This window comes from Pelodiscus sinensis, chromosome 12 (genome assembly GCF_049634645.1).
Source record: "Pelodiscus sinensis isolate JC-2024 chromosome 12, ASM4963464v1, whole genome shotgun sequence".
Lineage (NCBI taxonomy): Eukaryota > Metazoa > Chordata > Testudines > Trionychidae > Pelodiscus > Pelodiscus sinensis.
The window spans coordinates 23,165,143-23,179,569 of NC_134722.1; the positions used below are offsets into that span (position 1 = coordinate 23,165,143).

At 41.4% G+C, this 14,427-nt stretch overlaps 1 protein-coding gene across 10 annotated transcripts in view; it reads left to right on the top strand.

Moving 5' to 3' along the window:
* The window catches only part of ANKRD27 (ankyrin repeat domain 27), a 75,471-nt gene that overhangs the window by 14,606 nt on the left and 46,438 nt on the right, over nt 1-14,427 (top strand). For 7 of the 10 annotated variants that reach the window (XM_075940137.1, XM_025183707.2, XM_025183705.2 and 4 more), the window contains exons 2-12: nt 47-177; nt 4,493-4,603; nt 5,598-5,754; nt 6,923-7,077; nt 7,432-7,491; nt 7,584-7,637; nt 7,739-7,804; nt 7,901-7,977; nt 8,650-8,771; nt 9,564-9,642; nt 11,467-11,599. In XM_075940137.1, the coding sequence (XP_075796252.1) occupies nt 76-177; nt 4,493-4,603; nt 5,598-5,754; nt 6,923-7,077; nt 7,432-7,491; nt 7,584-7,637; nt 7,739-7,804; nt 7,901-7,977; nt 8,650-8,771; nt 9,564-9,642; nt 11,467-11,599 (1,116 nt within the window). In that variant the 5' untranslated portion in view covers nt 47-75. Of the gene's footprint in view, nt 1-46; nt 178-1,268; nt 1,395-4,492; nt 4,604-5,597; nt 5,755-6,922; nt 7,078-7,431; nt 7,492-7,583; nt 7,638-7,738; nt 7,805-7,900; nt 7,978-8,649; nt 8,772-9,563; nt 9,643-11,466; nt 11,600-14,427 lie in introns of those variants that run through there. The other 3 variants (XM_075940136.1, XM_025183708.2, XM_025183709.2) reach the window with 3 other exon arrangements.

The following is a 14,427-nucleotide window of genomic DNA, read 5'->3' on the forward strand; positions in this document are numbered from 1 at the left end:
AATAACTGTTCAAGTTTTGTAACATTAACACTTTTATCTGTTCTAGAAAATATCTTTGGAATCTCTGACGTCCATATGGCTATGTATGATGAGGATCTCTTGAAAAATCCTTTTTATTTGGCTGTTCAGAAACGTCGTCCTGACCTTTATAGGAAAGTTGCAGAATTTCATGGTATTGTAAGTAAAGAGATGCTTGTTTTTTAAATTGACTGATTACACACAGAATCAGTAAAATCTCTCAGATCCTCACTAAAGTTTAGGAAAGGGTGAGAGCAAGCCAACAAACTAATTCTAATCTGAAATGCATAAATATCTCAAATTGCATTTATTTTTAATATACAGATGATGGAATGAATGGAGCGGGACTTCTACCATCTGGGAAGCAGCTACTGACTAGCAGCATGGCCCCCACTACTCTGGCCTGTCCTTACAATTATGATTCATAGACCTAAAGTATGGGACTGGCACTTATGTGCTGATGAACATACAAACCAGGGACTTCAGTATGGGAAGAGAATAATGTCCTTTGAAAAACGACCTACTTTATTTTGTGACATGAGGCTAATTCCAAAGCCTATGGAAGACGTCTTATTTGGTTAAATATCCTTACTTATTTTTGGGCTATTGAATCATCCATTAGCAATGACAAGGGAAAAAACTGTCAGACTATTGGATGCCAACTTCATGAGATTTGAGGGAAAACATTATGTAAACAATAAATCTGTAGTTCTAGTTCTTACAACTTTGTTTTGTCAAGGGTCAAAAGGGTCAAAACTCTGATTTTACACAAGATTTGTCTTAAATCCGTATTAATGATAGTTGAAAACTTAACCTTGTCTTCATACACAAGTAGGCCTGCTCAATATCCTGTTTTCTATAACTGGTGGAGGAAGACATTGCACAGTATTGTTGGAACAAGCTTTCTGTGTAAAATATTATTTTAACGCTGTGCCTTTTTAAAGGTTATGTAAATTACTTAATTTAAACTTTTAAATGTTTGCAGCACAAAGTGAAAGTCATGTTAAAGAATAAAACTTTACAGTTCTTTTAATTCAGTAATTTGCTTGTTCAGGAATAAATCAGAGGCAATAGGGCATGCATTTTTTTTTTTTAAATTAGGGAGGCTGGAGAGAAGGGGACTCTAAACAGTGTCCAATCAGTGCTTTGTGAGTGTCTGAAACAGCAGTGCTGCTATTAGAAATGTAAACATTTGCAGAACTTACACTTATCAGGATTCTTGATACCTGCTTCTGCTTTTCTCATGTCAGGTCTGACCTCCTTATGGAGGTGATTCTGCTGCTGATAATGGCATTGCTTTTTGTGCCTCCAGAATAAAAGCACTTGTTTCTATGGGCGGTGTTAATCTTTCCAGAGAGCAGGGCTCTTACTTCAAGGTTAGAAGTACTTCTGTAAAAAGTATTGTTCAATACTGAAAGGGTTTTACTTAGGAAAAACTAAATGTTTGTGCAGTTTGAGAGAACAGGCATGGAAAATGTTTATTCTGTGCTGATAGCTACATTTGACTTGAAAACTAGGCATGTATGTTACCAATTTCTTAAGAGAAGAATAAGGACTCAGAATATTCACCAGGTAGCTTTAATGGTAGCCAAGAATGTGTGTGTAAGAGCTAGTATGCCATTTGCTATGGTTCCTTTTTATGACTGCCTCTCTTCTCCTTACCACCTGATGGTTTTGACCTTTTTGTGACAAGTATCCAGATGGCAATGACTTGGAAATGCAAGAGAGAATGGTACTGCTGCCTCCCTAGTATAACTGTTATACCAGAGAGAGAGATTGGCCTGTCTCAGATTAGCATATTACTAGTCCGATGAGGCGCTGCTTTAAATGTAGAAACTGATGTGATCTTGTGATGTTTGCAGAGCCAGCATTAGGCATAAGCAGACTAAGCAATTGCATAGGGCCCTGAGCAGCTGAAGAGGGCCTCCCATTTACAGTAAAATTCCAGTTGTCTGGCATCCAGTGGTCTGGCACTCCTGATAGTCTGGCACCACCTGGAAGTGCTCCAAGCAGCTGGAGAATTGGAGCTGCTCTGCCCTGGGATTCCTGGTCAGCCGCTGGTCAGTTTCAGCAATGGCTGACTTGGGAACACCCGGGGCAGAGCAGCAGGGGTGCTGCCAGGTTGGTCTCGCAGTGCTGCCCCCCCCGCACCCTACCCTAGACCCCTCATAGCCCCCCCCTTCCTATAGTCCGGCATATCTGATAATCCGGCACCCCCTGGGTCCTAAAGGAGCCGGATTATCGGAAGTTTACTGTACCTCTTTTATTATAAGAACTTGCCTGTTTCAGTATTCAGGAATGTGTGGTGTTTTTTTTTTTTTTTTTTTTTTTTGGTGGGGGGAGAGTGGGTATTCCTGCTTGGGGATACTGTATGTATCATGAATCGCCAGAGTACTAACAGGCAGAGATGTAGAGAACTGAATTAATAAGGTGGTGTATCAGAGGATGATTTTGAAGATGTGTCTTCCATGTTAAAGATGAGGAACAATGACTGAGCAGCATGAGGGAGGGAACATTGATACAGCATAGTAATGCTCCCTGTGAATGAAGAATCTGGTGCTGGATTGACTGCTCCCGGGAGCATCAATCCAGCACTTTCCTTGGGCACTAAGTTCTCTCTCACAAGCTGAAGACAGATCATACTTTAAGTGAGTAATAGAGCTGAACTATACAATGTTCCTCTAGAGACTATATAATTTACCCTAGAACAGGGGTTCTCAACCTTGTTCTCTGAGGCTTTCCTCCTAACATACTTCAAAAACTCCCTGGGGCCCACATTTGTTTTTCAGGGTATCCAGCAGATTTAAAAACCAGGGTCAGTGTTAAAGGAAGCAAGTGGGGCCTTACACAACAGAGGACCCTCTGAGACTAAGTTAGACTTCAGTTTCAGCACTGAGTGGGGGCACAGGCTTTGACTTTCTGCCTCATACCCCAGCTAATCTAATGCTGATCCTAGGGATGTAAAATTTTGATGAATTGGCTATTTTGAATAGTCGATGCAATTTGAATTGACTGTTTAATTAGTTAAGAGTGCTTCACTTCAAAGGTGAAAGCACTGTGGGGAACATGGGTCAGCGGGGGACTCAAGCAGTCCCCTGCTGGCCCCGGGCTCCTCATGGTGTTTCAAAGTGGCAGCGCTGCATGGAGCCCAGGATCAGTGGGGGGGTCCCCAGGTAAGTGGAACCTTGAAAGCAGTGTTTCTCAGCCAGAGATCTAGAGCCTTCTTGGGGGGGGGGGGGAGGGGCATGAATAAACTAAAGAGCTGGGTCAGCTAGGGATGTGAACGACTAATGGACTATCTGATAAACAAATGCTTATCCTATAGTCAACACGCTAGTCAACTAGTTGCTTTGACCCCTGCCCCTCCCCTTGCTGCCAAAAGAGGCAGCAAGTGGGGGTGGGGGGCGGGGGGGGAGGGAAGGGAGTGCTTCAAAGTTGCAGCACCATGTGGAGCCTGGGGCTGGAGCCTGGGCTATATGCGGCCCTGCCGCTTTGAAGCACCATGTGCAGCCTGGAGCTACCCACCTTCATGCAACATTTACAAGTGGCAGTGCTGCGTGGAGCCCGGGGTCTTTCGGCAGCAACGGGGGGGGGGGGGGGGGGGGGAGGCGGGAAGCAACTAATCTACTAGTGTGTTGACTATCCGATAAGCATTTGCTTATCAGATAGTTGACTAGACATTCACATCCCTAGCTGACTCAGCTCTTTAGTTTATTCATGGGCCCCCATGAAGGCTCCAGACTTCTGGCTGAGAACCACTGCTTTCAAGGCTCCACTTACCTGTTAATGAGAGGAGGCCCTACTGTGCAGGTTTCTTTTTTTCTTGTGGTCTTTCAATTGATCTAGAAAAAATACCTTAAGCAGCTTAGTGTTAATTAGTCTCAGGTTTTTAATTTAATATAAAACTATCAGCAATAGACTATCTGCATGTGAAACAAAAGGCAGAACTATGTAGCACTTTAAAGACTAGTCTTTAAAGTGCTACATAGTTCTGTCTTTTGTTTCAGCTACACCAGACTAACACGGCTGCATCTCTCTCACTATTCTGCATCTGTATGTGTATGACTAGTTGTCTGTCTAGTGATGATGCAAAAAAGCAACATGTTCATCTGCCTTTCCTTTTGGATACAACATGCTTGAACTGTCCCCGACTTGCTATATTAAGGAGATGATCAGAGTATATCGAGCCAATCTCCTGCAGCTGATTGAAAAGCTGTATATATTTTTTTTTTTATTCTGTGACTTTCCAAGGTATTGAGCAGGAATCTTGATTATGAGCTCTTTTTCTTATTACAAATGTAAATTTATATACATGGAGTGTCAAATGATATCACTGGTATGATACAGTACATGTTTGAAATAGATGGCTTGATGAGGAACACAGAGAACAAAAGTGTGGTTTGACATGGAAGCAATTGGTACACTGAATTTCTTCCTATGATTCATGTGACTGACTGATTTATTCTTACTCCAGATATTGGTACCGTGCAAAGGGAGCTTTTCAAGCAGCAGTCTCTCTACTTGCCAATATGATTCCTATATTTTAAAACCAGTGGAGGAAAAATTTCAAACCTTAAATGGAAAGGTATTCCCTTGTTAATACATATTACTACATATTTGGTGGATAGAATAAAAAGGGAGAGACCAAACTTTAGTGATCCCAGGTAGGAATGTAAGCAGCTAGTTACGTAGTTGACTACCCGATAAGGATATGCTCATTGTGTAGTCAAATGACTACTTGACTAGTCGTGTCCCCCTCCTTCCTTTGCTGCCCCCAATCAGAGGCAGCAAGGGTGGGGAGCGGGAGCTGGCTTAAAAGCTGGCTCCCCCCAGCACTGTCTCCATGGGAGGAGAGGGGAGTCAGAGGTGCAGTGGGGGACTGGGTGCGAGTGGCTGGTCCCCTGCTGTGCCTCTGCCTTTTAAATGCTTTTAAAGCAGAAGCACAGCGTTTGGGACCATGTGCGAGCCGGGACATCTGTTTCCCAGCTCACACGCAGTTCCACTGCTGTGCCTCAGCATTTTAAATGTAGTAAGAGCCAGGCGGCTGTTACTACATTTAAAAGGCAGAGCTGCAACAGGGTTAGCTCCTGAGGCCGGGAGCTAACACTGCTGCGGCTCTTCAGTTTCCCCCTTATTGACTGAGCAGTTGATAGAAATTTAAAGATTCAAGGTAGCTTTTAAAGGAGTATGACTGGTTAGAAAATGTGTTTATGGCATATTCTCAAAATTGGTCCCTTTTTAAGGTTCAAGTTGAACTAAAAATTTGGGCATCCTACTCACTTCTGAATCTTGTCTGAATTTCCTTCAATGAATAATGCAGTGGAGAACAAACTTGTGTGGGGGAAACACAAGATCATCCAACATTAAAGAGGATTTTTTAAAAAAACCTCACTTCCTGTAGCACCAACTTGTTGAAACAAGGAGAATATGAAAGTCTCTGCCTCCCCAAAAACACCATTTAATGGTCACTTTTGGTCTAGCAAATATCATAGTCTTTTCTTTAGAATGGAGAACTATGTATTACAATTGTCAACTTATTTTTCTGTTCAATATTATTGTTTCTCTTTTCTTAATTTCAGGAAATCTTCATCCAGGGAAACTTGATTATTTTAGGAACTGGTTTTAATAATCATCTCTCAGTACCTGTTCTCTTTGAGGAAACATTCTACAATGAAAAAGAAGAAAGTTTTAGCATATTGTGTATAGCTCATCCTCTGGAAGAATCTGAAATCTTAGGTGTGTTCAGAAATGCCAGGAACACATCACGAGTTGGTCTGCTTCACTGTGCAACAAAGAAGCCCTCTTTTTATAGGGCTCCATATGGTTATAAGTTTCTTACAAAGCACTACTTTGAAAACTCATGGTTTCTCTCTTAATTGGCATGCTACCATTATTGATAGTGTAGCTAGAAAAGAGGCATTTAAAAAAAAAGCCAAGGCTTATGTAGTATAAGACTTAATAAAATTGTATTTTAATTGGTCTTAATTTGAAATATTGGAAAGTCAGTTCTGTGCAATACTTGATTTTTTTAATGCAATATGGAATTTATCAGGTCATCTGATAGTTTAAAACTAGTACTTGCATCTCATTATTAATGGTGGTTCCCCTTTCTACTGTGATCTTGACATGAGGGTATGCTTTTTGTGGCCATTTGCTGTCTTTAGAATTTTGATACCCATTTTTGTAGCAGCTTTTCTTTTGATAATGCCATACTTCAGCATTAGAATATTTTAATTCTTACCTTTTAAACTGGCTGCATTTGATCTGGATCAGGGTCAAAAGACTTTCCTGCTCTGCAACTGAAATATTGCAAGTAAGATTAGGGATTGCCAGGGTAACTGCTTTAAAGCAGTTATCCTGGCATGTACATGTAGTCTTCTTGCAGAGTTTTGGCAAGTCGTCATTGCTCACCAAAGGTAAAATTAAATAGCTAAACTGAAGTTTCTAAAAATGCTAAACAGACTTAGAATAAAAGTATTTTAGTATTTTGTTTTGCAGAGGATGTGGTGTAAACTATAAATGAAACTGTCATTAGGGAAAGTGGACTATTAACTGGGAAGGAAGTGTGAAAACTGGATTTGAACAAGAAGTTTTTAAATGAGTCTGATTTAGTCCTATATGGTATCAAATCATAAACCTTAATTTGGCTTCTGAAAATAACTCCCCTTAATAAGGAGTGCTTCTTTTATCCAGTTATTTATTATGCCTTCTTTAGAAGAGCAGAAGAAGACTGCAAGGTTAAGGTCTGTTTTTGGAGGAATGAGAGCTGAGCTTGCTTATGCCCAAACTTACTTTGGCTGTAGGTGATGGTTAAGTTGCCTAGATAAATTAGCAGATATTGCAGTGTAGGTGGGAAAAGAACCTGGATGCTTTCTGATGCACTAACTACTAACTTTCATTACAGCAGAATCTACAACCCCGTCACATTCTTATTCCTTGAAAAACATTGAGGATGTGAGAGAATTTTTGGGAAGGCATTCTGAGAGATTTGACAAATACATTGCCTCTTTCCATAGGACTTTTAAAGATCACGAAAGAAAAAGCTTACGACACTACATAGTCAGTATCTCACTTCTAACTTTTGCTAACTTAGAATTTGATACAATGTGTGTACCCAAAATAAATTCAAGAAGTGAATTAATTACTTATTAAAGCTTTTCATGTCACAAAATATTTTATAAATAGAATTGTGAAAATGTGGGGTATTTAGTGGTAAAAGATTACGGCAGTTTGCTTTTTAATTTTTAAATCAAATGTTGCTTGTCTCTGCACTTTAAGTCCTCCTAATTGAATGGGACTACTTGCTTTAGTAATATAAATAGAATTTGTCTGAGTTCTAGAATCGCATTGCTCCTATTTGGGTAACATAGTGACTTAATCTCATGTCTTGATTTTGTTTTCTTTTTGTCCCAGGATTCAGTTAATGCACTTTACACCAAATGCCTCCAGCAGTTACTGAGGGATTCTCACTTGGTAAGCACTACTTGAAATAAATCTGTACAGTGAAAATAGCTGCCTATTGCTTAATGTATTTAACTCAATATAGACATTTCCTGATCTTTTAGAGGATGCTTTCAAAGCAGGAACCTCAGATGAATCTGATGAAACAAGCAGTTGAAGTAAGTCTCTCAGGCTAGGAAAAACATAAGGGGGTTATCTTTTTTTTTTTTTAACTCCCCTCCCCCCCCTTCTTTCCTAAACTCTGGTGTTTATTCCCTAGATGTATATACATCATGATATTTATGATCTGATCTTTAAATATGTGGGAACTATTGAGGCAAGCGAGGTAAGGTTGTTTTTTTTCTGAATATAAGTAGTCTAAACAGGACTGATAGACAAGCTTTGTACATCTTCTAAAAATACTGTTTTATTTTCTGATTAGGATGCAGCCTTTAATAAAATTACAAGAAGTCTCCAAGATCTCCAGCAAAAAGATATTGGTGTTAAGTCTGAATTCAGGTGAGTTGCATTATGAGAAACTTAATGAGGAATGGATTGAAGTTAAATAAATCACTCCTCCAAATCTGCTCACTACTTCAGGGGAGGGAATGTGATTTCTTTCTACACTTGCCCCTGCAAATATATTCTCATTTTTCCAAAGATAGATAAGTAAAGGCTCTGAGGGCACTTTGAGGCTTTTGAAGCTGTCCCACTGGTTTTTGATTGCTCATTGCTTCTGGTATTTTAAATTTCCTCCTCTCTGCCCCAGATCCCACTCCCACCCCCTTCCTGCCCCGTTTTGTTCCTGAGTGTGACCTGCCCTTGCGCTTCCTCACCCTAATGCCTCTTGCACACTGCTGAACAGCTGATGACCTTTAGGGAGAAGTACCTGGGTGGGCGGAGGATAGAGGGGGACAGCTGGTAGTTGCTGAAGACCCACTATTTTTTTCCAGAGATGCTGCAGCACCCGTGGAGTTGGCACTTGTGCTCAACATTTGGAACAGGTCCCACGTTTTTGTTGAAACATGCAAATCCCTCAGATTCCATGAGTGTGCAGAAGTGTGCTTGCCTCTTGGGCTTGAATTAAAAAATTTCAGCAATAACATGAATAATTGCATATTCACTTACTTTGTGCATCTCCTAAATCTGGGTTGAATAGTAAGGTGTTTATTCTTCAAAACTATTTTATAGCTTTAATATTCCACGTGCAAAGCGAGAATTGGGTCAGCTGAATAAATGCACCTCCCCACAACAGAAGCTGATGTGTCTTCGAAAAGTGGTGCAAACTATTATGCAGTCTCCTAGCCAAAGAGGTTAGTATTCAAAACTATGATCTGCTAATTAATGTGGCACATGTATTTCACTTTTCGTACCCTCACTGACTTTTAATTTGCATTATTTTTAGATATAAAATTCATGTACTTAATAGTCTGCAAACCAGACCCTTAATATTTTATTTGCACAACAGGCAAATCCTGGAAGATAGATGTTCCCACTATTGCCTGATGCCTTTTGTTAATCCATTGAAGATGTGAAATTGAGTTCCCAGTAATAAAACATGGCCCTCTTGAAGTCAGATACAGTTTGATGTGACACTGCCAAAATTCAGTAATGGGGCTAAAGTAAGAATCTCCTTCTCTAGTGAACAGGGGATACTAAATTTCCATAGTTTATGCCTCTCCTGTCCTCCCTGTCTCAGATATTAATTATTCAAATTGTTTTTAAAAGAATGCTCATTGGTTGTGGGTCTGTCCTTTGTAGAGCTGTGTGTGGCTTTTTGGGGTGAGTAGTTATATTAAACCCTAGAGTCAGACACTTCTTTGTCTTGTAAGGGAGGAGTTTGGCAGCTGTAACTCCACTTTACCATAAGCAGACAGTTCTTGAATAGGCTGGCCTGCTTGGGTTACCCTGGAAAGTGCATGGTCTGTTGCATGGGTCTGGATCCTGCTGATAACATCCATAGAAGATGCCAGTAGCCTTTCTATCTGAAATGAGTGTCAGAAAACGATAATATTTAAAATCCACATTCAATCCTGGCTCTTACCTTTTGGCATATTGTGACTTATCTTAAAGATTTTCCTCCTATAAACTTTTATTTCCTTCAGTTAACATGGAGACTATGTGTGCAGATGATCTTCTCTCTGTTTTGCTGTATCTGCTTGTAAAAACAGAGATTCCAAACTGGTATGTAACAGTTTCCTTTTACTGTACAAACTTATCTGTGATTGGCACATAATATTGCTGCATAAATTAAAAATATAGATGATTCTAGAAACAGCTGTCCCTACAAGATATGGTTTCTGCTAGACTGTTAAAAAAAACCCGAACAGTTTCTCAAAGATCCCTTCAAACCTAACACTCAAACAGGAACTCGCTTGTCTTTACTCACTAGAAAAGCTGTAAACCATTGCTTCCATTCCCTCCCCTTTTTATAGCTCTCCCATCACACATCAAATGCTGTTTGTTTTGTTTTTTTCCCCTTCTGGATTTCTTCATGTGACCCATCTTCAGTCTGGGCTGATTTCATACCAAAATTCCTGACTTTATCTGTCTCAAAGTAGACAGAAATCCATCCTCAATTCCCTGTGTAGCTCCTGGGGAACTTGACATTCAAAGGCATGGAACACCTAGTAATAATCAGTATCCCAAGGGAGAATGTAACTAGAATGTTGCTAAAATTAACGTAACTATTTACTGCTAATATCTAACATACTATTAATCTCTAACCCTGGTATCCATGAAGGTACCTGGTCTGGCACAATCTGGACCTGAGCAGTCCCAAACCAGGGAGTTTGCTGGACCAGGGGAGGTCAAGGCTTCTCTCTGGGATGTGGGCATCCCTGATGTTTGGGTTTCCCTCTCCACTGCTGGCCCTATGCCGGGGCACCTAGATTAAGCCTCCTCAGGCTGGGTTTTCCCACCAGCAACTGCCAGCCACACTCCACTGGGGCTTTCTGTTTGCCGCTGCTGGCCCTACTGCCGCCTGGGTTCCCGGCTGGGGCTAGGGATTCCTCTCAGCTGCCGCTGGGGCTCCCCAGGGCTGGATTTCCTACCCACCGCAGGACTAGGGATGTAAGGGAGGAATCCATGAATCGACTACCTGGTAAGTGCATGCTTATCGGGTAGTCAAGTCAACTACTCGCTTCTCTTCCCCGCCCCCCACTGTGTCAGAGGCAGCAAGCAGGGGGAAGTGGGTGCCTGCTTACAAACTGGTTTCCTTTCTCTCCCCCCCCCCCCCCCCCTCCAAACATGTCCATGGTGCAGAGGGGGTCATCGGGAGGCAAACTATAGCATCCCAGAACTGGCATGAGCTAAGACTATTCAGTTCCGGCTCTCACTGCCCCTGAGAGCTAACTCTGCTGCGGCTCTGCAGTTGAAATGTAGTAGGAGCTGGACTACATTTAAACTGCAGAGCCATAGCTGGGGCAGTGAGTACCCCCCTTATCAACAAATCGAGTAGTTGATGTTTTCAAGCATCATAGTGCTAAATTCTATCTCAGAATCCATGAAAATGTGTCCATATTGAATGCTAAATGTACCCAGATTTTGCATTGCTCTTCATTCTTTCATACTGCAGTCGAAGGGCATTTTGTGTATAAGCTCTTATTTCCCCTTCCTGGACAATTGGTTCAGCTTTTTCTGTTCTCCATTTTCTTCTCATTTTCAAACAAATACTGCAATAAGCCAAAACATAATTTAATTTATTATTTCGTTTCCTTTACATAGAAGAGATTCTCAGTGTGGATCACATCACTCAAGTGGGTGGCACAACTGGGTGGGGGGCAGCAGAGGGTGTGCCTTTGTCATCCTCCCCCAGAGCTCAGAACAACTCGGGGTCTGTCAGTATTGCTGATAGCTCCCTGTTAGGAGAGACACTGAACTGGCCTCTTGTTCCATTCACATCTCTCCTCTGAGTAAAACAGAGCGAGTAGCAATATTAAAAATACGCCTCTCTCAGCACCTTTATGAATCCTTAAGGATTAGTGGGTTTTTTTCCTTTTATTTTAGGATGGCAAATTTGAGTTACATCAAAAACTTCAGGTTTTGCAGTTCAGCAAAGGATGAATTGGGATACTGCCTGACCTCTGTTGAGGCTGCTATAGAATATATCCGACAAGGAAACCTCTCTGACAGACCAACAGTAAGATAATTTTTATGACTATATGTAGCACCTCGGTAGTATTAACTGCTTCTTCTAAAACCTTTTTAGAGGTAGGTAAGTATCCTTATCTTTCCAACAGAAGTGGGGAGGGGGAAACTGATTAACCTCTTCTTCCACATTAGGAATAAGAAGGAAATGCCAGCTAGGGATGTGAAGGGTTAACCAGTTATCAGGTGAGGCTTACCAGTTAAGGTTGACTGGTGGGGCTCCAGTCCCACAGGGGGCCTGCTGCAGGCAGGGGCTGCTCTGTCATCCTGCAGAGCAGCCTCTGTCTGTGGTGGGCCTGGGTGCCCTGCAGCAGGGGCTGCTCTGACTGGGCTGGAGCAGCCCCTGCCTGTGGTGAGGGGTGGAGGAGGAGGGCATTCCAGCCCAGTGGCAGGTGGGGAGGAGGGGGTTGCTTCAGCCAGGCTGGAGCATACCTCCCCCTTCTCTCCCCTCCCGCCTCCTCTTCCCCTCCTTCCCCCCCGCTTGCTCTCCTTAAATCTCTTAAAGCACATGGGGACATGTGTTAATCGGTTAACCGCTAAAGCCAATTAAATGGGATTTTTACATCCCTACTATCAGCCAGTTGTCAGACCTGGAGACCCAGAAATCTCAAGTCTTTCACTGAATCTGTGCATCGGTCTATGTTGGTGTAATATAATTCTTTATATATATAATATAATTCAGAATAAAGGATTCTGTATTCCAGGCCAGTGGCTGTGTTCAGTCTCTCAGGGTACATCTACACAGCAACGTTATTTTGAAATAACTTAGTCTGCATCTACACAGCGTGCAGATATTTTGAAATGTTGAAATACTGTAAAGCTGGAGGACTACTTACTCCAACTCCTGTAACCCTCATTGTATGACGAGTAAGGGGAGTCAGAGGACGAGTGCTCTCTTTTGAAATAAGTGCTGTGTAGATGCTCCCAATTTCAAAATAAGCTATGCAATTGATGTAGTCAATTTGTATAACTTATTTCGAGTTAAGCCCTGCTGTGTAGCCAAACTTCAGAGGGTGAATCTCCAACTTAATGATCCAACAACAAGCTACTTAAGAGAGCCAGGTTCCATCCTTTTGAGGGGAAAATCACAAAATCAGTTCTCTCTTTCACCTGCACAGCCAGGAGGGAGGCAAAAGATGCCACCGCTTTTGTTTGAAATGAGTAGTGAACTGGTACCCTAGCTAATCTTTTTCGAGTGTGGTGGGGGAAATGGTGAGTTTCACTGGTGAACACAAATTTGCAGCTTTACTTGACATATCACTGGACTGCCTTACTATTCCCTAGCTACTTATAAAGCACATTGGAAAATGTAGTGCATTAAAAGTGCAGTCTGATTTCAAATTCTTATACCAGCCTGTCCTGTGGATAACAGGCTTTCAGGAGTTTGAGGATAATTTACAATTGATCTTCCATTCTGTTTCAGTTAAGGCACTATTATCCAGAGTTATGAATCTGGAAAATGAATGGCATTCTGTAACTGGGAACAGCTAGGTGTAGTGAATCCATAAGATACAAAAAGTAATGTGTACCAAGTAATCAAATGGTTCTGTCAATATAGAATATCGTAGGTGAAAATATCACACATACACATTGCTCAGTACTTAATAAAAGGTCATGTTAGCCTGAAGCATGCAACAGAAGAAATTACCGTGGCTGGTTGTACAATAATATTTAAAACCTGTATTCTTAAAATATTTACAAAGTAAACAAGTTAAAATGATAGTATCATATAATGGTTTTAGTAATTTTTTAAAATGCTAGAACTTTATCTGAAGTATCCAGTTGTCATTGTGGATATTCTGATTTTTAACCGCAATGCAGCATTCTAGAGCTCAGTGTTATGCTTTCTCTTGGAATGTTGTGCAGCCGCCTTTTTTTAATGTTTATTTTAAAAACCCTGGCTAAAACCTACATAGTAGCAGTGGCGGGAGATGGGGGGCAGGGTTTGGGGTGGGAGGGAAGGAGAGGAAGGTTGCACTGTAGATCAAAATAGAATTATTCAGCAAGCCTTCACCACATAGTGCAGCTTCTAAATGTATTCTCTTTATACTTTCCAAAGAGTGGGCACCTGCTTTGGACTTCCGTCTTGTGAAGCAGATGACATTAACAAATGATTTATCTGATGCAAATAACAAACTTTGTGGCACCAACATGATAGCCCTGTGCTAACTCAGTGTTCTAGGATGCTAGACAGCCGAGGTTGAAGCTCAGATTTGCTCTAGGGTCTCTAACCTAGCAGGGGTCAAGAATGCTGCAGATGCAGTGAATTCATTTCATAGCAGGGGAGTGTGCCTTTTGTCAATCAGCTCCAGTCCCTGCAGGTCAAATCAAGAATAGCTCTTGTGACTTGAAAAACTGCCATGGTCAATAGAGCCCTGTTTAGGGTGAGGAACTGGTCTCTTAGGGTATCCCAGAAAAACTCCACTACATCCTAGGAATGCGTTTGCTCATCTGCTTTTTTTTTTTTTGCAGAATAGCAAATGCACTCTTTCGGGTAGCCCTGTATATCTCGTTCTATGAGGGATAAGGGCTCTGCTGAAAGAGGAGGCTTTTCCACCATTTGGCCCTGTCTAGACTGGGCCAAATGGTGGAAAAGCATCTTTTAGAAAAGTGATTGGAAAAAGCTATGCAAATTGTGAAGCGCAATTTGTGTAGATTTTTTCCAGAAAAAAACCCTATACTGTAGACCTAGACTTACAGATGAAGTCCTGAATTTAGATCATGCTTATTTCTTGTGCCATGTGAGGAGATCCTTTACAAAGAAATCTACATATGTTTGGGGGAGTTTTAAACAAAGTCCTTCTCAGTAACTTCTAAAGT